Source organism: Manduca sexta, chromosome 9, assembly GCF_014839805.1.
Source record: "Manduca sexta isolate Smith_Timp_Sample1 chromosome 9, JHU_Msex_v1.0, whole genome shotgun sequence".
NCBI lineage: Eukaryota > Metazoa > Arthropoda > Insecta > Lepidoptera > Sphingidae > Manduca > Manduca sexta.
Genome location: NC_051123.1, coordinates 10,342,883 through 10,370,196, shown reverse-complemented (window position 1 = coordinate 10,370,196; position 27,314 = coordinate 10,342,883). Strand labels below are relative to the sequence as shown.

The 27,314-nt window shown below is 35.2% G+C and overlaps 1 protein-coding gene across 1 annotated transcript; it reads left to right on the top strand.

Moving 5' to 3' along the window:
* Positions 1 to 26,946, top strand: LOC115450926 (fatty acid synthase-like). The gene is made up of 37 exons (XM_037436963.1): positions 1 to 164; positions 1,349 to 1,538; positions 3,354 to 3,474; positions 4,393 to 4,596; positions 5,400 to 5,516; positions 5,757 to 5,932; positions 6,557 to 6,699; positions 7,193 to 7,396; positions 8,084 to 8,270; positions 9,175 to 9,334; positions 9,602 to 9,771; positions 10,215 to 10,366; positions 10,913 to 11,096; positions 11,510 to 11,658; positions 12,025 to 12,209; positions 12,882 to 13,001; positions 15,090 to 15,199; positions 15,513 to 15,703; positions 16,086 to 16,237; positions 17,192 to 17,446; positions 17,545 to 17,647; positions 17,991 to 18,128; positions 18,540 to 18,649; positions 19,313 to 19,463; positions 19,913 to 20,084; positions 20,772 to 20,884; positions 21,378 to 21,542; positions 21,942 to 22,114; positions 22,481 to 22,630; positions 23,113 to 23,331; positions 23,454 to 23,556; positions 24,074 to 24,221; positions 25,044 to 25,194; positions 25,269 to 25,416; positions 25,867 to 26,043; positions 26,116 to 26,218; positions 26,294 to 26,946. The coding sequence occupies exons 1-37, from the start codon at positions 27 to 29 to the stop codon at positions 26,827 to 26,829; spliced, it is 6,168 nt and encodes a 2,055-aa protein (XP_037292860.1). The 5' UTR covers positions 1 to 26; the 3' UTR covers positions 26,830 to 26,946.
* The last annotated feature ends 368 nt before the right edge of the window (positions 26,947 to 27,314 follow it).

Sequence of the window (27,314 nt, the reverse complement as noted above, 5' to 3'; positions counted from 1 at the left end):
ATTCGATTTGTAAACCTACATTCGAAATGGTCCCGTTACCTCAAGAATCTATTCAGAATGCAGCCGTGCCACCACAAGGCGATAGAGTGGTTATATCGGGAATATCAGGTCTGTTCCCGCAAGCTGACAATGTTAAAGACCTCTCTAATATATTGTACAATAAGGTATGGTGGATTTTAATATTTTTATAATACTAGCCTTGTATTATATTACTGGACGTGGGCTTCGTTTACTACTAATGGTTTAATCCGAAATCCGATACGCTGGTGTAGATTAGCAGATTTCATATACCTTCGAAATTCTGTTGGAGATTTTTTACGTATCTGCGTTTTAATTTATTTTAGCATTCTTGTAATATTTTGGAAATAAAACGAGATTTAATTTTTCACTTAGTATATCATACTGTTAATACTTATACTTACTTATTAATGTGTACTCACCTCTTTGAATCGATAAGTCCACAAGATTTCATTATCAAGATAAAGTATTATTGAACCAAAGAGGCGTTTATTAAAACAAAAAAAAACCTATTTCGGCTATAGGCTATATAGGAGCAGAGCATCAAAGAAAAATAATGCAGAAACGGGGAAAATTTATTTCGCTTGAAAGCTTCAGTTGCGTGCGTTGCGTAAACGATAAGATTTACGTAACAACTTTGAATGACGGGATTGTTCCTTCTAAAAAATATATCATGAGACAAAGCCCCCTTGCGCATCTGTCCGCTTGCCTGAATGCGATAAACTCAAAAAAGACTCAATGGATTTCGATGAAATTTGTTATGGAGATAGTTAGAGACCCTGGGGAGGACAGAGGCTACTTTCTATCCCGAGAAAATATAAAGCGGGACATTAATGATGGCAAGATTATTCACGCAGGTGGAGCCCCGAGCAAATTATGTAAATAGCATGGTGTTATTTTTTAAAAATTTAGGAAGATGCTAAAATCCGTAGCTATATTAGTGAATATTAATTGTAATAATTAATTTATTATTATGTCCCTGTCGAAAGTGCAACTATTTTCGCCTACGTGATTAATAAATTATTTAATTATTTGTTCAGACCTCAATATTGGCTTCGATATATCACATTTTCCAATTCTATTTGCAAAATATTATAAAATATGTTATTGAAAGATTACAGCTGAATACACGTGCTGTTTAACAACGTATGTTGAGATGTTAATGCTTCTACCAAACAAATTGCAACAAATCAATTGCTTTTAATTATATACCTTTTTGTATTTTTTATTTATTTTTATATGTGTGTAATAAATAAATCATTTAAATGGTTTGAAATTATTTATTATTTCATAATAGTTTATTACATTTACTATTTATTACTGTCCTCAGGAGAATCCAATATTAAAAGAAGAGAATTGGAAGTTCCAGCATCCAGAATCAGCGAAATATTACGGAAAGAATAAAAACTTAAACCATTTCGATGCTCAGTTTTTCAGGGTCCACTACCGACTCGGTCAATCTATGGACCCAATGTCGCGGAAAATTTTAGAACAAGCATATCAGGCTATTTATGACGCAGGTATTTCTATACTAATATACAGTGTCATTTTGACATTGCGTTACTAAATGAAACCATACTCGTCTTGAAAAATCTCCCATTAATAACGAATATTTTCACCAAAAATCCTGGTTTTAGTTTTCTGATTTTTTTATCATTTTGCAGTTTAATGCGAATATGGCATGTGCTTGAGTGTATTTCTGACTGAATGTATGATGTTGCCACTGCTTCGAATTCTCTTAGAGTAACAGTGGTAGTATTAGGCCACGTGAAATTTAAGTTACTATCTATCTATACTATTATATAAAGCTGAAGAGTTTGTTTGTTAGTTTGAACGCGCTAATCTCAGGAACTACCGGTCCAAACTGAAAAATTCTTTTTGCGTTAGATAGCCCTTTGTTCGTGGAGTGCTATAGGCTATATATCATCACGCTATACCGAATAGGAGCGGAGCAGTAATGGCTAATCTCAGGAACTACCGGTCCAAACTGAAAAATTCTTTTTGCGTTAGATAGCCCTTTGTTCGTGGAGTGCTATAGGCTATATATCATCACGCTATACCCATTAGGAGCGGAGCAGTAATGGCTAATCTCAGGAACTACTGGTCCAAACTGAAAAAATCTTTTTGCGTTGGATAGCCCTTTATTCGTGGAGTGCTATAGGCTATATATCATCACGCTATACCCAATAGGAGCGGAGCAGTAATGGCTAATCTCAGGAACTACCGATTCGAACTGAAAAAATATTTTTTTGTTGAATAGCCCTTTGTTTTAGAGTGCTCTAATATATATATCATCACGCTATGACCAATAGGAGCGGAGCAGTAATGAAACATGTTGCAAAAACGGGGACAATTTATTAGTTTTGAGAGCGTCCGTTGAGTGCGCTGCGTAAACGGTTAAAGTTATGCAACAATGATGTATGACGGGATTGTTCCTCTTAAAAAGTTCTAAAAAATATATTATAAAACAAAGTCCCCCGCTGCATCTATCTGCCTGAACGTGTTAAACTCAAAAACTACCCAACGTATTAAGATTAAATTTGGTATGGAGACAGTTTGAGATCCTGGGAAGAACATAGGCTCCCGGGAAACTACTACTTTTATAACGGAAAACTTTAACCTGAAAAACTTTATAACGCGGGCGGAGCCGCGGGCAAAAGCTAGTTCATTAATATTTATTTTGTTCGAAACTTACACTTTTTTATTTTACTACTACGGCTCAAATAACTAATTGTAAAGTGTTATTTCCAAGCAGATAAGTCTCTGTATAAAACTGAAGTGTTTATTTGAACGCGCTAATAATATAATTGTTTATTGCACAACCAATAAAACATAAAGAAAAACAAATACAAGACATGGTTACACAATGGCGGTCTTATCGCTAAAAGTGATTTCTAATCTCTGGAACTAATAAACCGATATTGATTTTTTTTACTAATGGGAAGCCACATTACTCCTTACAGGCTTTTTATCCCGGGAAAATATTTATCCCGACAAAACTTTTTACGCGGCCAGGCCGCAGGCAAAAGCTAGTCTTTTTAAAAATTAGCCCACTACTGAAACCTTAAATAGTGAAATGGAATGGATTTAAATCCGAACACCATTGGCCAAAAATCTTTTCAACCTAATTCTTAAATTGATTGACGGCTGTGACATAGATATACTAGTACATACGTACATGAATACTAAATAAATAAATAATATTGTGTAGTAGTTGATTGATTAAATAATTTTAAGAGTAATTAATATTTTTTTTATATTTATTTATTAAATTTTATTTTGTAATGAATAACATAATATAACAATATTATTATAATACCTAATTCTTATTTCAGGAATAAGTCCGGACCACTTAAGCGGCAAAAAAGTATCCGTCTACATCGGCTCTGATTTCTCTGAAAAGGAAAGTGCCGGCTTTTACAAGAAAATTCTGAAATCGAGTTTTGAAGTTCTCGGGTAAGAATTCTTTCACAGTAAATCCATTTAGGAAATTATTACAAATGCATGCGCATGTTTATAATGTATTTTATTCGTAAGGCATAGGTTCTCAAACTGAGAGTATATTCTAGAGCCTCCGAAATTACTTTGTTTTAAATAAACGTAATGTATCATGAGGCTTATCTGTTCTCCGAATTAAAATTATCAACCTTTTTAATTATCTGATGGATTTTAATGAAAGTTTCCAGCGCCCATGAGGGGGCGTTGTCACTCACTTTGAGAAAAACACGTAATGGATGCGCGCAGGTAGTTCCCGCATGTAACAAAGTCCGAAATACACGAATTTTATTGTTAGTTACAACTAGGTTTCGCTCGCGGCTTCGTTCGCGTGGAAATCCTTTTTCGCTACAAAAGACCCTAAAAGACTATACGAAGCTGGCGCTATCTCTCTAAAAAATCGAATAAAAAAATTACAATGTTTCCAATGAAATGAAATTAGCAAATAAAAAATAGAATGTGTGTTAATCTAGGACATAGTTCATCCGTGTGACAAATTTCATTCAAATCCGTTCAGATGTTTGCGCGTTTACTTTTAAAAAACGTCCAAACATTTGTCAAACTTACGCGTTTATTATATAGGCATATATCACAACGAATACGAATCATCACTATTTGTTACAATGAGCGATTCTAAGGGCCTATTTTACAAACTCCAAGTAAATATTATCAACAAGCAAACATATAAGACAGGTAACGCTGAAAGCAATCTTTTGTTTAATATATATTTGGAAGCGCGATTTTTGTATTTGTTCGTCTTATTTTAGGTATAATTCGACGCTTAGCATTTTATCAGATATAGTGACACTGTCCTTATGTTTGAAACAACTCTTCAGTATCTGACTACCGCCAAACGTTTACATTTATAACTCACTACAGATCCAGCAAAACAATGTTTGCGAACCGTATATCCTACTGGCTGAATGCTAAAGGAGCTTCGGTGGCCGTCAACGCGTCAGGAAGCAGTGGATTGTTGAGCTTGGAACAGGCTTACATGGACCTCATGTCTGGGAGGTGCGATGCGGCCATTGTCGGAGCATCACACATGACCTTCTATGCTCATTTCTCTATACATTATGGGAGGTAATTGTATTTTAATTTTAATGACTCTGCCCATATAACCGGATTATACTATGTCCGTGCTATGAACGTATCAGGCACGGAAGAAACACGGCACAGACTAGTATACCTAATAGAATGTATCAACAGCTCAGCTCCGTATTTCGCCGTCGGCGCGCACCGGTTTGCCAACGTTGTGTGTCATATACGGACCGTAGCGGCATTCGCAAAATATTATCGGTCCACGGTCCGTGCAGGGTACGCGGCGGTGTTACTCGGCGATAGAACGGTCTCATAGGTATAGTCTCATACTTTTCAATTTTATTTTGTAATAAGTTCCTGGCACAATTATAGTATGAAATGGTGTAGTTGGCAGTCTCCTTTAGTATTGTTTTTTATGCCTCTTGGGCGTAGATGTAATGCTATAAGAGTGTTGTGTCTCCGGTCCCCGGTCCAAAACTCGAGTCGTATAAAGTGAAAAATAGGTGCACTAGATGGTAAAGTGGAGGGTCAGAAAAAAAATTCAATATCGAACAGGACTAGAAAGGTGCATTAAAATTTTTGAAAAATAATTAACAATATTTCACTTATTTTTTTTTTACCGCGATCAATATAATAGATATTTATTATTGTGCTACGGCAAAGTGACATTACTGAACCTGATGTTAAGCGAGGTGAAGCCGATAAAAAGTGCTGACCGGCCAAAGATATTTTATCAAATAATTAAAGGAAATATAAAAAAAATTAAGTAGTATTTAAAGTACGCTCCCAAAGCAGTCAACCTTTTTCTGTAAGTACATAAAACACATTTTACACTATTTTTTCAGAGTTGTGCCGCTGTCACCCGACGGTAAAACAAGAGCGTTTGATCAGAACGCGAATGGGCTCGGAATGTCTGATGCGACTATTGTGCTTTTCCTACAAAAGGCAAAGGACGCGTTGAGGTAACTGTGAAATTAAGAAACTTTTAATAATTATTGCTATTTCAGTAATTGTAATTTTCACTAAAAGTAAAAGCAATTATAAACATTAAAACCATCTCCAAATAGCTTTAAACATATTTATGCATGATTATTATAATGTTGTAATATGGAAATCGTACACTTAATAATGAACTTTATTTTCTTACGTTTTCGGCAGATCAAGTTAATTAGTTTCATTAATAAAAAATAATTATTTTTCAGAGTTTACGGTGAATTAGTCAATGTGAACAATCAATTTATCCAAACGGAAAGGGTTGGTGAATCTGATTTCGGATTTTATAGGAATCCAGCTACAACTATCAAGTTTCTGAAAAGTTTTTACGATAAGACTGAGATCTCTCCTGATGATGTTGAATATATTGAAGCATTCGGTACAGGTAAATAGCAAACAGTTTTAATTATAATATAATAAAATCTCTGGATTCGAAAAACTTAAAGGTATTCAGGATTATATAAAGTTCCCAATATGGTGTTTGCGATTAAATGGTAAATGAGAATGTTGCATTAAAAATAAATTTCTATGGAGTATAAACCATTCGAACAATAGATTAGAAAATAGATTTTCGCAATTATTTTTTTATATTTTCGTGGTAGCTCATGGATTTATAATTTCGGATATCGTATTACGCATTAGATAGTAAATAAGTGCGTACACATAACTGATATTAAAATAGTCACCTCACAAAAACCACTGTCTATACTAATAGTCAAAGGTAAAGAGTTTGTTTGTTTGAACGCGCTAATCTCAGGAACTACTGAATCGATTTATTTTCTTTATCACTAATAGCAAGCTACATTACTCTTGATCTACGCTTTTTTTATCTCGGGAAATATTTATCCCGGAAAAACTTATGCACGCGAGCGAAGCCGCAGGCAAAAGCTATAGTAAATATAAGGCAATTGTGCAACAAACCAGATATTTCATAGTTCACACAAATATTTGTCCCGCATGTTGCACCACAGTGGACGTAACTTCTTGACACTCAAACTAATGATTATAGGTGTTCCTGAACTGGATAAAGCAGAATTGGAATCAATCGATCAGTTCTTCTGTCAGAAGAGAACAAACCCGCTGTTAGTAGGTTCAGTGATGTCTAATTTGGGATACACTGAAGCTTCAGCAGGACTAATTGCTATTACAAAAGTACGTATCACTAATCTATACTAATATATAAGCTAAAGATTTTGTTTGAACGCGCTAATCTCGACGATTATTAAACCGATTTTGATTATTTTCACCAATAGAAAGCTACATTATTCCTTAGTGCTACTTTTTATCCCGTTCAAATATTTATCTATTCTATGATGCTGGAAAACAAAATATACATATGTATATTAACGGATGAAAGGCTAATTGACTTAAAAAAAATATTTTTTAGACAATAAGTTTCATACATATTCGAAATCAGCATTTTTTCTTTGTTTTTTTTTTTATTTAGTAAAATTTTTTCGATAAAAAAAGATGGCGCTTAAGTCAATTAGCCTTTTGACCGTCGATATAAAGAATGAAATTTGCTTGCTGATAGCGTCCGATAAACAAAAACTCATCAACATAAATGACAACACATATTATTATACTTTGCTCAATTGAAAACATAACCTTCAACAAATTATATGTTTCCATTCGTTTCTAACAGGTCCTCCTAGGTTTCGAGAACGGTAAGCTGGCTGGCAACTTGCACTGCACTAGCCCTCGTCAGGACGTGAGCGCCATCCGCGACGGCCGCATCTCCATAGTCTCTGAACACACTGACTTCAACCGCTCCTACGCAGCCGTCAACGATCACTCCTATACTGGTATTAGCAGTCATGTTTTACTTCGAAGACACAATAAACCCAAGGTAAATGTCCATGTGTTAACGGTCAGTTTGAATAGATTCCAATTTCGAATTTAAAATAAAGCAATCAAAATAAGTCATTTGTAAGTGTAAAACAAACTTTATTCTGATTGGTCCATTTGTTCTAACAAGGGGTCGTTTATTGAAACTAGCTGCTAATGCTATTTTTTCAGTACTTTATTTTTTATTAAACGTTTAAGGTGTCTTGACACCTTACAAGTTGAATGTTTATTCACGTCTAATGATACTATAAGACCAAATACAAGAACTTTTACCCTTAGGCTTACATTATTTATGCAATATGGAGTTTAATTAAGAACATAAAACATTAAATTTTAGGGCTTGATACATTTTTTTTTAATAGAAACCGACGCTTGAAATTCATTCATACCTAAGCGACAAACATACCGAAAATGAATTATATAAATATTTTGAATCACCATTTTTTTTCAGCATCACTTTATCTAGGTTTTGTAGGTCTAGGATAATTTTAATAACATTATAAAATAAAAAGTATAATTGTTATGAATTTTTATATTAAAATCAAAACTTTAAATCACTCTACTTAAAAATTTACTGATTGTCGCTTAGATATGATTGATTTTCAAGCGTCGATACTGTTTACAAATAATATTGCGTTCAAGAAGTCAGATAATCCATAAGCGTAGTCAATACAAATTTATCTTGCAGAAAGATGTTGAATACCATTGCACCATACCGCATCTAATAACGATATCAAATAGAACTGCAGTGGGGGTGCAGAATATTTTCGACGAATTAAAATCTCGTCCTATAAACTACGAGGAACTTGCTTTGCTACGGAACATACATTCCAGGAATATATCTGGACATTTGGGAAGAGGTTACGCGATACTTGGTAAGTAGATATCTTATGAGAAATCTGACTGCCGGAGGCCAAGTGAAACATTAAATTGTAAAGTACCTACAGGAAAATGGAGTACGATCCATCCTGATATCTCACTACGAGGTCTTTCAAACAGGCCGCCATAATTATGTCGACTGGCAAGGGATATTTTATCTGTCAATCGACACTATTTGGACTCCATTGTATTTACTAATGCAGTTGGGTTACCTTGCTGTGCCCGTACAGAAAATGAAAAAGAGATTTTCGATGGCGGTCTGCACAATATGTACTGCTTGTCAAATTTGTTAAACTTATAAACTGCTAAGCTACGAGCAGACGCTGTTTATGAAGTTGCTGAAGCTATGAGTTTCATAGAAGTGTAGTGTTACTCGAAAACATGACGCATGTGCAACGAGTAAACTGTATGCATACTACTACGAAGTGGGAGAAATAAATTAATTGTGTACCGACCTACCGACCTAATAATAGAAACTAGAATTCCGTCTAATAATAACATCAGCCCTGTATTATATACTTGCCCACTGCTGAGCACGGGCCTCCTCTACTACTTAGAGGGTTTAGGCCTTAGTCCACCACGCTGGCCTAGTGCGGATTGGTAGACTTCACACACCTTCGAAATTCCTATAGAGGAACTTCTCAGATGTGCAGGTTTTCTCACGATGTTTTCCTTCACCGTTAAAGCGAACGATAAATTCACGAAGAATACACACATGATTTTTTAGAAAAGTCAGAGGTGTGTGCCCTAGGGATTTGAACCTGCGGACATTCGTTTCGGCAGACCGTTCCATACCCAACTAGGCTATCGTCGTTTTTTTTTTTTTAAATTTCGTCTAAGCCCAAGTATATTACTACCAGGACAATGGCACCAAAATAATGAAAAAATCTTATTTTTTAGATACGAAAGACAACAAAACCGTGAGTTTGTACGAAAAGGCCGAGCGTGTTGATACCTCCAAGCCTCCGCTGTGGTTTGTGTACAGTGGCATGGGCTCCCAGTGGGTTGGCATGGGCACGCAACTCATGCGCATACCGATCTTCGCAGCGGCTGTTGAACGGTAGATACATTTAATTCAAATGATTTTTCTTTTTTACTTATTTTAGTTTATACTAGTTTTTATTTACGACTCTGCCTACTTGCGTTCTTTAAATTCTAGATAAAGCATTAATGAGGATTCTTGCGTTCTAAATTTAACTCTGTTTCTTATTTTTAAAAGATTTTCACACTACATTAAAGCCGATAACACACACATAAGTTCCAGAGGCGATGGTTACAACTTATAAAGTGACCTTTGCTACTAAAGTAATTATAAATTGAATTACAGTTGCCATCAAATTTTGGCACCTAGAGGCGTCGATATTGTCAATATAATAACGACAACAGATGAAAATATTTTCAATAACATCCTGAATTCGTTCCTGGGAATTGCCGTGATTCAAATTGGACTGACTGATATATTGCGGCATTTGGGAATAGTACCTGATTATATTATTGGTAAGATTAATTAATTTATAAGAGCCAATAGTTATATGTAAATTAATATCAATTAAAAACGGAATTATCGTTTAGCAAAGGAGATATAACGTCATAATATAATGTGTGACAGATACCATGTCCTTCGTAAAAGCTAATTGATTATTATTTTTAATAAGCTTAATATTATTTACTGCTAAGTAATGCGTAAAACCATTTTATTTCGGTAGCAGCACATATGCTTACGTTGTTTTTCTGTTGAATAAAAATAACCCTATGTCCTGTCTGGGGCCCAAAACTATTCCCAAACTAAATTTCATCGAAATCCATTCGGTAGTATATGGGTTTATCGTCTGCAGACATACAGACGCGACGAGGGACTTTGTTTTATATGTAAGGATACTGTCTGTCAGTTAGTGTTGCTACTGGCATATAAAATAATCTTTATACGTGACCTTTTGTAGGTCACAGTGTGGGTGAACTCGGCTGTGGGTACGCCGATGGTTGTCTGACAGAAGAAGAAATGATACTAGCAGCGTTCAGTCGCGGGAAGGTGTCGCTAGACACGCCGTTGATTAAAGGATCTATGGCTGCCGTTGGTTTGGGCTACGAACAGGTATCAAAAGCTGTTTTTTATCACAATACAGAATACCAATAATTTTGACTTAGAATTTGCTATCCAGATTGCATTACAAAATCTGTAGTCAATTATGATTATTGTATATTAAATATGAAGAAACTAATAGCCTTTAAACTGTGTACCATATTAAAAAGACTTACATTTTATATTCTCCATATGTAACAATGTAGAAAGAGTAAAAGTGGAAGTGCCTTTTTGGAGATGTGATTACGATTTCGATGGTTGACGGCGTGACACGCACTTGGAAAAGATCACAATGTCAATTATGAAGTGCCCAGCATCATGTATCGGCCTACAAATTAAAATATAAGAACAGTAAAAACTGGTTATAGCGACATCGAAGGGAACAGCAAATCTAACCGAATCTGCATCCGAAAGTCGTTATATAACTATGCTTTTTATGTTGATTTATTTAAAGAGGCCTTACTATTTCGTCGTCAGAACCGATGTGTCGCTATAACCGGAGGTTGTATAACCGATTTCTACGATACTTTTGTTTGTTTATAAGTATTTTTTTTCTAGATACGCCCTCTGTGCCCTCCAGAGATAGACGTAGCGTGCCATAATGGTCCAGAATCATGTACAATCTCAGGACCGGCTGATGCAATGACCAAATTTGTAGCTAAACTCACTGAAAAAGGGATATTTGCTAAAGAAGTTCCTTGTTCCGAGATAGCTTATCATTCTCGTTATATCGCCGAAGCAGGTATAAACTTCGACCATATTAATTGTAATCATATTGTAATAAACATGGATGAAACAAAATAAACTATAACATCCTCCATATCAAAAAACATCCTAATTGCTATTGTAGGACTGAAAGCACTAGATAGTCATATGAGAAAAAAGTATAAATGTTTGTAATTCAAAATAGGGGTGGATTAAAAAAAATGTAAATGGGTCCTCGTATCGCGTATAACCATAAAATACTTGCTGGTTTCGTCACTCATTTGTGCAGGAAATATTGACGTTCTTAGTGTGACGCTTGATTTGAAACATTTCCTTATGCGTCTCGAAAGCACTCATGTCATTTGTGATCATGAACTCTTTAATTGATTAAGGTTTAGTCTTAATACATAGATAAGATGTTTAGTACAAAATATTTCATTATATTCCCAGGACCAGGCCTGAAGAAGTATTTGTTAGAAGTCATCAAAAACCCAAAACCACGTAGTGATAAGTGGGTGTCAACGTCGGTACCACAAAACAAATGGAATGAACCTGAAGCCAAATATTGTTCAGCAGAATATCATACTAATAATTTATTGGTAAGTCTAATGTAATAATATGGATTAGCGGAAATTGTAAAGTAATGGTATTTCATAGTTAGCTTTCATTGTTTCTTTATATTTCCATCCCCCTCTAGCATTTCGTCTCTCAATTTTGTGGTTGTAATCAAGTAATCCGACTACCAGGTTGAATGTTAACACAGTATATCTCTCCCTCTAGTCTAGCGTTGTACTCAATCAAATATTCTAACAGCTTTATCCTACCCGAATTAGTTTACAAACCTGTAATAGGTTTTGTTGTATTTTTATTATAAACCATAACAATAATCGGTTTGTCACCATCCTCTTCAATCACAACTCTAGAAATCCATATAAGGTTTTTCCATCATACACTTTTCATCCCAGAATCCAGTCTTATTCGAGGAAACGTCGCGTCTTATACCAGCTGACGCAGTGTTGGTAGAAGTGGCACCTCACGGACTCCTGCAGCCGATTCTTAAGCGCTCGCTGCCTTCGACCTGCCGACACGTGGCACTCACTAACCGAAGACAAAAGGATAACGTGATGGTCCTGTTAGATGCTGTGGGACAGTAAGTTATTTACACACTTTTATAATGAATATATTGGCTTGATAAGGCAAGAGGAGTATGGCGAGTTTTAAGACCGCCCACTAAAAGTAGCTACCCACAGTGTAAATTGTCAAACCAGAGTACTAGATACTGCTTGTCACTTTGGCTATTATGGCTTTTAAATTGGGCATTACAAAGGTAATCCTATTAGGGGCCGTTCAAGTATTACGTAACGAAATTTTTGAAGATTTTTGATCCCCCCACCACATGTAACGCGCCGTAACGTTTTCCTGTACGCCCCCGCCCCTCCCTCCAAAAGTTATGTAACTCTAAAGTGACAATTTTTTTTGGAATATTCACAATTATTTTACGCAAAATACCGGAAAATTGCTAAAATACCTTTGTTATTGTTTTAAAATTAAAAAAAACAATGTTACATAACGCTTTATACGAGACCCCCCTCCCGCTCTTGTGACGCATCGTAATGTTTTACCAGACCCCGCCTCCACCCAAATTGCGTTACGTAATACTTGAACGGCCCCTTATGGGGTAATTATAGTCACTAAGAATCGTTCCAAGATTAATAAATCCTTATTGTTTTAGCTACAAAATGTAACTTGAAACATAACAATCAATATGTTTTATTATAATATAATAATAATACTATATTCATAAATTTATTTGTTTTTGCAGACTGTATATGGAAGGATTCTTGCCTAATGTCCAAGCATTGTATCCGAAAGTAGAATTCCCAGTATCTCCAGGAACCCCAATGCTATCACATTTGGTAGAGTGGAGCCACATTGAAGAATGGTAAGCGAAGTTGCTTCATTTATAAATCAGGGTTCGACTTCTTGTTTTCATTAATAAATATAATAAGTTCCGCGCAGACGATCTCCCCTTGTTGCCTATAAACAGTATACAACAACGAAACTGACAGTTGCTAAAGCAAAATCCGTAGTATCGTCAAAACGTTATCAATGTCTGAATGACGCGCTTTAGTTTTATTATATACATTAATACGCATGACCAATTTTGATGCACCGAGTAGTAATAAAATTTAGTAAATAATTTTTATTTGTATTGTTCCGTTATAATAATTGCTAGATGAAGAAAGATTATTTAAAGCTAAATTAGTTTTCGTTCGTCTTTACATGATACATCAAAATACGAAATTTACGAAGTCTAAATATTTACGATGGCAAGATACACCTAGGGCCGTAGCCAAAAAGCATATGTACAATCGTTAACGCTAACATTATGAAACAGAATTATACTTAGTCTGGCCATAAATACTGTTACACTTAATTATAAAAAAATATTACATTTGAATTTCGAATCTGTCATTTTTATACGATTGTTCATTGTGTTTTCTCATTTTGGCGCCAATACATTGTAAAATATTTTGCGATATTAAAATGGTGTGGGGTGATAAAGAGAACCGAATCGCTGTGATAGCATTACACAAAGTAGGTATGGAGCCAAATGCAATTTTTAAAACTCTCCATACACTTGGTATTAGTAAAATGTTTGTGTACCGGGCTATTAATAGGTACAATGAGACCTCCTCTGTTTGTGACAGAAAAGATCTGGCCGTCCACGTAGTGTTCGTACGAAAAAGGTGGTCAAAGCAGTAAGGGAAAGAATTCGAAGAAATCCTGTCCGAAAGCAAAAGATTTTATCTCGGGAAATGAAGATAGCACCTAGAACCATGTCGCGTATTTTAAAAGATGACTTAGGACTTGCAGCCTATAAGAGACGCACTGGCCATTTCTTAACTGATAATTTAAAGAAGAATAGGGTGGTAAAATCGAAACAACTACTGAAGCGGTACGCGAAGGGAGGTCACAGAAAAATTTTGTTTACGGATGAGAAAATTTTTACAATTGAGCAACATTTTAACAAACAAAATGACCGTATTTATGCTCAAAGCTCTAAGGAAGCTTCCCAATTAGTCGACAGAGTGCAACGTGGACATTATCCGACTTCAGTGATGGTTTGGTGGGGTGTTAGCTATGAAGGAGTGACTGAGCCATATTTTTGTGAAAAGGTATCAAAACATCGGCACAAGTGTATCAAGATACCATTCTTGAGAAGGTAGTTAAGCCCCTTAACATCACCATGTTCAATAACCAAGTATGGTCCTTCCAGCAAGACTCGGCGCCGGGTCATAAAGCTCGGTCCACGCAGTCTTGGTTGGAATCGAACGTTTCGGACTTCATCAGAGCTGAAGACTGGCCGTCGTCTAGTCCCGATCTTAATCCGCTGGATTATGATTTGTGGTCAGTTTTAGAGAGTACAGCTTGCTCTAAACGCCATGATAATTTTGAGACCCTAAAACAATCTATACGATTGGCAGTGAAGAATTTTCCCATGGAAAGAGTGCGTGCTTCTATTGATAACTGGCCTCATCGTTTAAAGGACTGTATTGCAGCCAATGGAGACCACTTCGAATAAGCTTTTTATATTTTTAATTGTTTTATATTTATGTATTAAACTGACACACTGTAAAAGTAATAAATGTTATTTGCAGTTAACAATTTTCTTTTTTCTTTATTACAATATTTATGGCAAGACTAGGTATATCCTAAGGATAAACTTATCGTTGTTTTCTCCATTCGACCACTAAATAGAGACGGTGGCTTTCAGTTCTGACAGACCCACACATACCCACCCAAAAGTCCGGTGTGCTTGTATATGCAGCCCTTGTCAGGCTAACAAACGTAAGGTCATAAAAAAAGAAAAATCTTTGTTATATCATTTATATTTTTTATCCTCTATTAGCGTTAATGAATGTAGAAAAGCATCATGGCAAGCCTCTGGGTTTGTTTCAAACTTTCCAATATGTTATATCCTAATTGATATTGTAAAAATACTAGAGTAATTTTCTATTCAATTCAGGGAATTGCCATCCTATTTAACGAAAGATAGAAGACATACAGCCGCTTGCGAATATATGATATCTGTACATGATGATGAATATAAGTACACACAAGGAAATGTAATAAGAGGTATTGTAACATTATTTGTACTGTCTTACTTCTTATTTGATTCACTTCTAAATAGCGACGGCAAAGTTATTTCAAGAATCTTGCAAATAAGTTTTTTTCCATAGTTTTAACACTGTCGTCTTTAATTGATCTAATTGACAAGGCAAATATTTTCTGGAATAATAATTACCATTGCATTCAGGCATCCAAATCAGCTTATATTTAGAATCTTTCAATTTCATTCAGATTCATCGATTTCTACATTTCCTTCTGACTTGCAAACATTTTCACAACCTTTCCATTTAATATATCATCATCAATATTATGTTATCAGGAAAAGTACTGTATCCCTCCGCTGCTTCGTTAGTAGCCGTTTGGGATACTCTAGCGATGACACTCGGCGTGGACAAGAAGTCACAGTCAGTCGAGTTGAGCGACGTCCATTTGCACGCCGAGCCAGTGTTGCATGACCAACAGTATCTTGAGCTCAGAGTTGCGTTAAATAGAGGCAATGGGTGGTTTGAGGTCAGTATTTAAGACGTAAAAGTAATAAAGAACGTGCCTATATCTCGCAGTCTTAATAAAATAATTTGTTTTTTGATGATTCCCACAAATTAACAATTTTGGAATAGGTCATTATTTTAATAAGAGTGCGATCTATTAATTGGCGTAAATTTTAAAATATTATATCCAAATACATATAAAATCTTTCTTTATGTCTGTGATTTTTCAATGTTTGTATTTTTTTACTTTTTATTACAATTAAGTGGTGCCTAAAATATGGTATACATTGATTTAAATCCTAATAAATTAAGAAATGCTTGAGGAATATCTATAAAATTAACGAAATAAATTACGAAAAGCTGGTCAGATTCGTTGGAAGTGAAAATATAATTGATGCTTGTAGATTTCGAACAAAGTTTCTACAGTAGCTACTGGTTACATCAATCTATATGCCGGGAACAGTGCAACAGAATCTGATGATAAAAAATATGAAGACTATGAGCACAAGTCTGAAGAAATATACGAAGTGTTGAAAGCACGCGACTATGCGTACAGGTAATAAACGTAAATATCTACTAAAACGTTGTTAAAATTTAATATATAAAACAGGTATAAAATATATATATATAGATTTGTTGTATTTTTTATTTATATAAACATACATATAAAATTATATTATATATTAGTGTCAATACAAAGTTGAGCACATAATAATATTATTTAGTACATAAGTTAGAATATAAGTTACAGATTTGTTACTAAACTTAATAATATATTTATTTATATTGATAAAAGAACTACTGTAATAGAAACTCATAATATTAAGACTAAACTAAGATGTAAAACTGTTCTGGTCTCCAAGATACAGGCATCGCCTAGTTTGGGGCCCCCTGTTAATTACAGTTTAAAAATTCTGTGTAAGCACAAACAATTTTAGCATCTGAATAATATTATGTTGTCATTTACTGTTGTGCCAAATAAAGGTTTTATTATTATTATTATTACTAAATATACTAAAGTTACAATGTTTTCTCTGAATCAAATTCCATAGAGTACTTCTCCTTAAAATTGGTTGACAAACATTTAAACATTTTTAGACTGTTTCACATTTAACAACAAGATTAAAAACTTAAACATTTGAATTACGTAATAACAATTGGCCGACGTCAGCCATATAAACTACTTTGGATAAAATTTTTCTTACGACGAAAACTTGCTTACTGTATTTTTGACGACAGTTAATAAAGCTCAGCAGTACCGGAGGGTCAAATTTACCGAAAGAAAGCTGGCACAACATATAGATAGTAATAGGTAATACATGCGGTCTGCAAATCGTTATAATAATGAGATTTTACAAAAATTACGGAAGAGAAGCCAACAGAAATCGGGCTATATGGACTCTTCACTACGGAAGCACAGTTCCACATGTTGCTTTGGCATTTCAGCTAATAGGGTGCTTTTATGTACTCTCAAATACCCTCAGCATTAACCGAGCTATTCATTTTACAGCGGTGAGTTCCGTAGCATTCACAACATCGACACCTCACTCACTAAAGCTAATGTGAAATGGAACGATAATTGGGCGGCACACATCGATGGAATGCTTCAACTCAATGCTTTAAGAAGAACATACGACGGCATCTCACAACCATCGTTTATTAGAAAGCTGGTAATCGATGTAGACACGCATAAAAAAAAGACAATCAATATTGGCGAATCAACAGTCATTAATGCTGAAATATCTGACGTACATGATTATACTAGGTAAAGATCAGAAGTAATTTACATTAGACAAGCTCAGGCCGTTATTCTTGATGAGGTAGGCAGTAATGCAAAGTGTTTTAACTAATATATAATTTCAGATGTGGTGGCATTATAATGCATAATTTAAGGTTCAGGGACTTACCCCGTGACAACGAGTACAAATTTAAATTGTTGGCACCCGCTCAAGATGGAAATATGAAGGTACCTACGAAACACTGGTTGAAATTAAGTAAATTTTTAGGCAATAATTTTTTTTTATCACGTAGGATATTAAAGGGAACATATTTTTTAGTATATTTATAATGTTTACTATAAAGAAGTATAGATACTAATCATCAAACAGCCTCTCGCCGTTCTACTGAACGTAGGCCGTCTTGGCACCCAGCCTTTAGATATTAATAAAATGATGAAATCTTAGATACTAATAAACTTTAGATACTAATAAAATGATAATACTTAAATTTTAAATTAATCAGCAACACCTAAATTAAAAAAAAAATTAGCAAATAAATATTATAATTAATTTAATTTAAATCAATTATAGGAGATCGATTATCTTTCCATGGATACAAATGATGCGAACGCTTCTCACATTACACTGCAAAGTGAAATAAGAGGAGATTTGAACTCTCTGCAATGGGTGAAGACATCCGAACCGACTGGACCAGGAGTAAAAGTTACAGTAAGTTTTCTCTAAAAACTAGTAACGACAAAAAATGAATGAATTGAGGAGCCATTCCAAACTCTCGAAACCCACTTCCTTTTTGTTGGAAAGCAACTGATTACGTTGGAAATATTCAAATATCTATATTAAGTATCTATATTAAATCATAATGTAAAATTATTGTTTAAGGAAGATAAAAAAAAATTGGAAATAATACCTTCAAATAATGTCTTTATTGTCAATTACACTCTTTCTTTTAGGACTTTTAATACATGTGGGATTTCACCAAATATCCCAAAAATAATTAAAATTTGTAAGAAGTGTTTACCATAAATAATATTATTTACTCATCTGAATATACTAGGTACAGATGGTCTCGTACGTAAGATTTACATTTAGCCAATATTTTATTTGGAATTCCCATTTTAGGTACATTATGCTGGTTTGAACAATAGAGATGTTAAGGAGGCCACGGGAACCTTGGCTCAACAATTCAGTCATAACTCCTATGGTATGGATTTCAGCGGAGTAACTGAGAGGTAAAACCTTTACTTTTTTATTCTAGAATATCCTTTAACAAAGTTTAGTCTAACTATCTTTATAGCCCAGCAATGGATCTTTGCATTATTTGCAAGAGTCGTTCCTCATGCATTTTCCAAACGTTCTTTGGATAAACCTTTACCCAATACTAGACGCTAGCGGCTTTTACCGGTCAACGTGAACTTATTTACATTATTATCTCCACATAATATTTCTTACAATGAATTTTTGAAATATTTATAATCATGTTTTCCAACACAACTTACCTTGGACTTGCGTCAACCCAGCAATTTAAGTTAGAAAGAGTTAATGAAGAAAACTAGTCTCACTCTTTTTTGTTTTGCGGAAAAAAATATCACTTGGGGAGTGAGTGGAACGGTTATGTTGGTTTCACTTGTCTTACGGCCCAATGTTGACACCCGGGAGTATACCATAACCCGATCAAGTATTGGACTGTCTCTAACCCTAAGCCGGCATACTAACCAAAGCCCGCGGTAGCCTTCTTCGGCGCATACGGGACGGCACCGAGGTACCTTATTGCACTAATATATATAGGTGCACAGAACCCTCCCCACAATCTATCTAGTCTCTTGGCTGATTTCCTCCTGTCAGCTCTAACGCTCATGTAGTATTTTTCCTTATCCATCAGTTGTTTTTCCCAGTGGTACCCGCGTGATGGGCGTGGTGTCCGGCGGCGCGTGCAGCAGCGAGGTGCGCGCGGCGCCAGAGCTGCTGTGGCCGGTGCCTGAACACTGGACGCTCGAGGACGCCGCCACTGTGCCACTGGCTTATGCTCACGCTTTCTACTGTCTTGTGAGTATTAATGAGCAAGTCAGCTGATGATTAATCCTTTAAAAGGTAATATGACTATCATGAATGCTATGCAAATCTTAAAGAAGCAGGACTTTTTAATTTCGATAAATTCAATTATGCGTCAGCCACAAAAGCAGCTGAAATTATTCACATAGAAAAATTACATAAACTAAACTTATTTAGCTACTTATGTGAGTGACTGACTGATGCACGAAAGACAACAGTAAATATTTCAGATCACTAAGCTTTTTATGTTTGTCCAGTTTATTTCTAATTTTGTGTTTTAAGTAATACTGGCTACTCTGCAACACAAACTCATCACCGACAATAACAATTTTACTTCCAAATAATCTTTGTTTTTTTGCACCTAATTGAAAATATATTATTATCCAAAAGTTCTTCCATCTTGATACTCTAAAAGATTCTTCTAATATTAATTTTATTTTTAGTGCGTCAAGGCTGATTCTCTGATGAACAAGACAGTTCTTGTGCACGGTGGTACCGGGGCCCTAGGGCAGGCAGCCATAGCTATAGCATTAGCGCATGGATGTGAAGTGTTTGCTACAGTCGGGGATCTAAAAAAAGCACATTTTCTACGGAAGCTGTATCCTGCTCTCAAAGGTATAAAGTCACGCAAATTTTGCACGTGTTTCTATATCGGTAAAATAGAATTACGTAACACAAAAAACAATTGTCTTACTGCATATATGCTGATTACCTAGGATACGCTAATAACATCAACAGCCGGAACGCGGTTTGTCTGAACAAAAAATAAAGGAATTTTTCCATGTACTCGATTTGGTGTCCAATATACCAATATACACTAAAGCGGCGTAGTTGGTTGTGAAACGGACTGCCAAGATAAAAATCCGCAGGTTTAAAATTCAGGGGCACTCATATGTATTTTTTTAAGTCATATGTGTATTATTTGTGAATTATCACTTGCTTCAACGGTGAAGGAAAACATCGTGAGGAAACCTGCATACCTTAGTAGTTTTCTATTACAATTTTGTGGGTATGTGAAGTCTACGGATCCGCACTAGGCCAGGGTGGTGAACTAAAGCCTAATCCCTCTCAGTAGTAGAGGAGGCCCGTGCCCAGCAGTGGGATAATATATAATACAGGGCTAATGTTATATATAGGACAAAATATTTGTATTAACTGCATTTAGTCTATAAAGTATATTAGAAACCCCTCGCCCCCGTCAAATGTAAATTTACCTTATTATTACTTAAAAATGCAAGACAGAAGCAATCTATCACCTAAAAGATAATAATATGTATATTTTTAAAACTATTTTATTTTTAGAGGATCACATAGGGAATTCGAGAGACAGCAGCTTTGGAGATATGGTTTTATATGCTACTAAAGGGCGTGGTTGCGACATTATCATAAGCTCCGTAGATGCAGAACTAAAAGATGTAAGCATTCTTATAATACTTGTTCCAAAATCAGTCTTATTGCGTTATGGTATTCAGAATAGGAACATATGTTCTGGTGGGTAGCTATGCAGTTTCTGTTGAATTATGTCATTTCAAATTTTTGTGTAGAAGTAAGTAACTTAAACGGCGCAAGTCATGAGCACTTATGAACAGTAGTAGAAGCAATTTAAGGTTTGTACATAACCATGTCGAAAACGAGTGTCGAACAAGAAATCTATGGCTTGAAATATCGGCGCGTTGGACGTCAAAGCGTTCAATGACTCGTGCCTTTATCTGCAAATATATTTTGAATTTTGGAAGTAATAACCGAACAGTTTGAGTTGGTACAGATTGCTATGCTTATGATGCGATAATCAAGTCTAAAATTGTGGATAAAATTACTCATTTTAAAAACTGGATAATCAATATTTTTGAGTAACATCAGTCAGACCAACTTAAATGCAATGTAGGTACAGTGTGATTTTATTTTCAGATATCACTCAAATGTGCAGGGTTTAACGGTGTTACGTTCGATACAGTACAGGTATTGAATCAAGAATCATACCAATATGGTATGTTCCACATGACTAAGCAGAGGTCGTACATTGCACTCGACTTCTCGTCCATATTCGACACGCAAAATTACGCTGAACGAAAGGTAATTTTTTCCCGTTTAAAAAAATGATTTTTCTGCAAGTACTATTTTAATGGACAACACATCACATTCAAATAGCAGGCACCAGCTTTACCATTTTGTACTGAACATTTTTACCATAAGTTTTAGATTTTTTTCTGCTATGTACCTCCTCTTTTTACTGGACAACACATCACACTCAAATAGCAGGAAGGCTTTATCATTTTGTACTGAACTTTTTAACAATAGATTTTAGATGATTTTGTGTTGAAATGCCTCCTTAGTTAATTATTTTATTTCGCGCTTTGACATGGAGGTAATTTGACAATATTTCAAACTCGTTCCTACCTTTCTATTTGATATAGGTACTTTGTTGCGGAATAAAAATAGATATATATTATTATAATTATGCGGTAATTCCAGATCTTGCAACAGTTGATATGTGAGGGAATAGCGCGCGGGTACGTGCGTCCGCTGTCGCGCGTGTCGTACGCGCCGCACGCCGCGCCGCGCGCGCTGCGCCTGCTCGCCGCCAGCGCGCACCGCGGCCGAGTGCTGCTGCACCTGCGCGACACGCGCCTGCACGTGCTGCCCAGGTGCGGAATAATAAATAGCTCGCGAAACATCTAATATATATTTTTTTATTTTTATATCTTTGAATGATGAGACGAGTTTGCCGTTCGCCTGATGGTAAGCGACACGACCGCCCATAAACAGTAGAAACACCATCCAACATCTTGAATCACAAATTATTGCTTGGTATTCCACTGCGCTCGCCATCATGAGACGTGAAATGTTCAGTCTCATTATGTCCACTATTTACACTAGCTATAATGTCCTTCAAACCGGAACACAACAGTGATTCCAAACTGCTGCTTAGCGGCAGAAAAATATATTATAATATATTCGTTTAAAGAACATGATGTATACATTTTACTTATATTCTTTCTATCCATTTACAGAATCACATGTTCTTCTCATCACTGCAATGTGATTATATGCGATGGCAGTGCTCTGAGTGTTCATCTAGCGAATCGTTTAATTCAACGCGGTGCTAAGAAACTTTACATCCACTTGCTTAATGGAGCGACATTCAGCAAAATCACGTTACGGTACGATTAACTAATTAACTAATGTTGTTAACATTATATATATATATATATATATATATATATATACCCTCACAAAACCGTATAGTACTATTCGTATAATTTAACTGTATATTTTGCCACCCATACTGATGTTATAAATTTGTAATTTTGTTTATAGTAAAACGTAATAGGCTATGCTATGTTTAATTTTGTACATTATTTATATGTACCAGAAAATAATATCAATGAGAAGTTTTTCTGTGAAGTCGGGATCAAATATTTAAATTATTATTGTGAGCGAAAGTGTGGGCGTGGTGGAGTTATCCCGCCATCTCTTTCTCACTCCCGCAGCATTACGACCTGTGGCACTCGGTGTCGTCACAACTTACAACTGGATTAAACATAAATTCCAAGGAAACATGTTCCTTCCTGATCATGACAACTACTTTGAAATTCAAAGAAGAGATTTATTTGTAATTATAATGTTTTATTTTGTTGTTCAGATCCTGGAAAGATTTAGGAGCCCATGTCGAAGTATCTTCTGGAAAACTGAACGATAAAGAAGCTGTGCTTAAATTGCTAGCTCGAGCTAATAATTTGGGTCATGTTGAAGGAATATTTGTAGTTGCGACAGACCGCATCGAAGACATTACGAATAAGGATCTAACATCTCTTGCGATCAATATTGAAGTAGCGTCGAAATCAATTTGTCCTGTGGTAAAGTGAGTATATTGTTGAAATTTATAGTATACATAATAAATTGTGGATTGCCTAAATCGATTTTATAATTCATTATTGGAACTAGTTATTCCTTTAACTAATAATTAATTTCGTACGATTTCAGCCATTGTGCCGTATTGGCTGTTGGTCGCAACGATCCGACGATCGGTCTGTCTGCTGCGAAATACTTACCGACAACATTTTTAAGTCTGTCTGTACAAAAAACGGTGAGTGAAACCAAATATATTTAATTTATTTATTATGTGCATTATAAATATCTTTCTTTAATTTATTTATTCACATGGTGGCTGTTAGTGGCTGTAGGGTATATTTTATATTCGCCCGGACAGCGACCATCGTACACAAGGTTTTAGAACTTTCCATAGTGGCTCACTTAAGTGTCGCGTTCCAGGATCAGCCTGTGTATATCCGGTTCTAACAGGCCGCAAATTCTATCGATTGCCGAGGGAGAGGGTCTCTCGTCAGTCGATATTCTATTAGTCCCCAATCTTCTAACCATCATGCAGTAAGGTCACTTTGCCGTGCATAAAAAAAATTACTTGGATAAAGTTTTTTATTTTTTAACCAGGAAAATAAAAGACCTCGATATCTAGTATAATATAGAACTCATTTCTTGTACTGACAACGCTAACCATAAAAGTATTTTTTTATTGTTTTGCTCAGTCAAACTTATATATTAAAAAACGTATATAACTGTAATTAGCTTTTTATTTATTAATACAGGATGACCAAGACACTCAGTTAGGATCGTGGTGTCAAAGTGTAATAGATACTTTGGAAGAAGCTATACATGCAAAGCACAATGTACTGATCGCGCAACAACGTCAACCAAAGCAAACAACATTAAAACAGGACTTGACTTCCATATTTGGTTAGTAAATGCTTTAAAAATATATTTCCTTAAATTAAGTAGTATAGATATGCGTAGATCGGACCACCAACAGCAAAAATTTTAAAAAGTTGTATAATTGTAAAATGTAGGTAGATATTGTAACTTTGACTTTGCGGATGAACAACACCTCAGTCCCCCCCGTGACCATGAAGGCTGCAAAGTCTTCGAAACGTCGGGAGAAAAATAAAAAACAAAAAACCGCGATAGAATCCGGAAAATTAGTTTAATTTCAATTAGTAGTATAGTTTCATTAAAGTGTGATTGTCTTCAATACTTAAAAAATGAGCTGTCATTTAAGGAAGTTATAGAAATATTCAATCGTATTTGGTATTTGCTGAGATTCAAGTAGTGCAAGGGAATAGCGGTAATAATAACGGTGAAGGAAAACATCGTGAGGAAGCCTGCATACCTGAGAAGTTCGCTATATGAATTTTGAGGGTTTTATGAAGACTGCCAATCCGTACTAGGCCAGCGTGGTCGATTAAGACCTAATCCCTCTCAGTAGTAGAGCAGGCCCGAGCCCAGCAGTGGGACAATATCTTATATAGGGCTGATATTACTATCATTATTTAGCTCACTCCATGATTTATGCACATTCTGAAGTTGGTTTCAGCATCTCTTATACTCGTGTAATCTAGCCTTTGAAAACAATCGCTATTGTTTTAACTAAAATCAGGTCAATCAAAAAGACTGATACAATTATTTGTAGGTTCGAAATTATAGTTTTTTACTCGCTATTTCGTAATACTATAAAACCTCTAGTATAATTAAAAACTGGAAAATTATATTAAATAATTACAGGTAAAAACATTTTTGAAGAAAATGCAGATGATATGTCGATAACAGATATGAGATTGCATGAAGCGGAAGTCAAAAAATTAAGTAAATATCTACTTCATAAGCATAATGCTTCAATATCAGAAAAGGAGTTACTGCGCCTAAATAAACAAAAGTAAGATTTTTACTCCTTCACGCACTGTTTTACTTCTTTACGTCACTTGTTAATCATCAAACAATTTCTTTCAGTATTAAGGAACTGGTTAACATATTAGAAGAACGCTATTATGACGAAGTCGATGGCATTGGAAAATTCTTCCCAAGAGTAGAAGAAGATGAGCTTGCAGCTTCAGCAGAAACTATGTTTTTGCCGACCCGGGCTAGACCAGTGGTGACAGTAAGTTATATTTGGCCTATAGATGTTGGAATTAGGATATAGATAATACGGAAAGGTTTTTGTGAGGGTATTTGTGACGTTACCTGTTGTTTGCTATCACAGCATTGAGCGTTTAGATCTATGCAGTTGACAATTGACTTTGTTACCGGTCGGCTGGTTGGTGGTAACTTGTGCACGTATGTTTGTAAAATCAGTGACAGATTTTCTTGTTTAAATCAAAATCTGTTAAATTTCTAACAATATTACAAATTGTTATGAGATTATATAGAATGATTATATAAAGTGTTTTATCGTATAATCTGTAAATTGGCATGGTCCTTTACTAGATTTTTCCAAAACATATTTTGCCTAGTAAAGGTCTTCAACTTTCAATAATGTCTCGATGGCATCATTTTCGCAAATTTGTGTCAGCAACGAATTCCTACAGCATAACTGGCAATTTTTTTTCAGAATTCTGATGATTTTGAAGGGTTCAACTCGTACGTGTGCATAATCCCCGGGCTGGAAGGTCTGGGTACAAAGTTCAAGATCATATGCGAGCGATTAAAGATACCCGCGCTGGTGCTGCAGCCAGGACTCGACAGACCTTACGAAACTATATCAGACACAGCGGAAAGATTTGCTAAGGTTTGCAGAGATTACACAGTTTCCTTGCAAGTTGAATTGTATAAATGTCTATAAAATGGTCAATATTTACAGATTCTTCTCGAAAAAATTGGCGTGAAAAATAATTTTTACCTAATTGGTTACGAGGCTGGAACTTTAATAGCTTTCGAAATGGCAGCTATACTAGAAAAATATGGTAAATTTTATGTTCATTCTTTATAATATATTTTTATAGCGAAAAATATTTGTTTATTAATAATTCTAATTTTAGGTTTTGAAGGTACAATATATTGCGTTGGCTGTGCACCATACCAGGTCAAATCCGTTATAGAAAAAGAAATCAAAAAGTACGAAACAGAAATAGAATTTCAAGATGCGGTCATTCGCCACATGTATAGTTTGATGACAGATGCTAACATTACAACTTTGGATAAAGCATTACGTGAGAAATCGTCTTGGGACGATAAATTGAAAGCCTGCGTCAGATTGCTCACTGGGCACATAAAATACTCAACCCAATACGCTAGAGCTGTCATAGAGTCGGCTTACGGTCGACTGGTTGAAGCATTTTGCTACAATTTTACCGCTCAACCGTTGAAGTCCCGAATTATTCTACTCCAATCACCCAATATACCATCCGATTTTGATGATGAACTGTTGCAACTTGCAGCTGTCCACAAACTCCAAGCACCACTATCGAGTGCCCCCAATGACATGCGCTGCTCTTCCATAATCAATAAATATCTGTCACCTGATATCCTCGAAGAATTTGAAAACAAAAATTGGTGTGAAATGTATATGGAGTAGATGTTGGTCGTGACTTGGTTCCCGTGAATTACATAAACGATATATTTGTAGACAGTTTTGTGTACTCGTATCTCGATATCTTTATGTTCTAAATAAATTGGGAAGGGATTAAATTCATATATTGTTTTATTTATTTTACCTATCCTGTTCAATTCAAAGAATAAATATTATGTTCCGTACATATAAAATTATGTCGACATACAGCCATTTTCAATATACGATCTACTTCTCAAAATCCAACCCGATTTCTAGAATGAACCAATTAAAATGCATAATTTGTAAACATGTCAAAAAAACTTCGTTCTATTTGGCCCATTTGTGAGATAAATCGAAAAAAGCGATTAGGATCGTATTTTGAAAACGACGGTAAAACAACTTGTAAGTTAATTTATATGCATTGGTCGTAGGATAACTTATAATATGTCGGCTTTACTGCCTTGTAGAGAATTGTTTAGTTATTTTTTCAGTTCTGCCTACCTAAAAAG

Bases quoted from the DNA above. Each gene is read 5' to 3' on its own strand.
- LOC115450926 (XM_037436963.1), top strand. From the start codon at position 27: ATGGTCCCGTTACCTCAAGAATCTATTCAGAATGCAGCCGTGCCACCA. The intron at 22,115-22,480 runs GTGCGGAATAAT...ATCCATTTACAG, and splicing joins CGCCTGCACGTGCTGCCCAG to AATCACATGTTCTTCTCATC. The intron at 22,631-23,112 runs GTACGATTAACT...TTTGTTGTTCAG, and splicing joins TTCAGCAAAATCACGTTACG to ATCCTGGAAAGATTTAGGAG.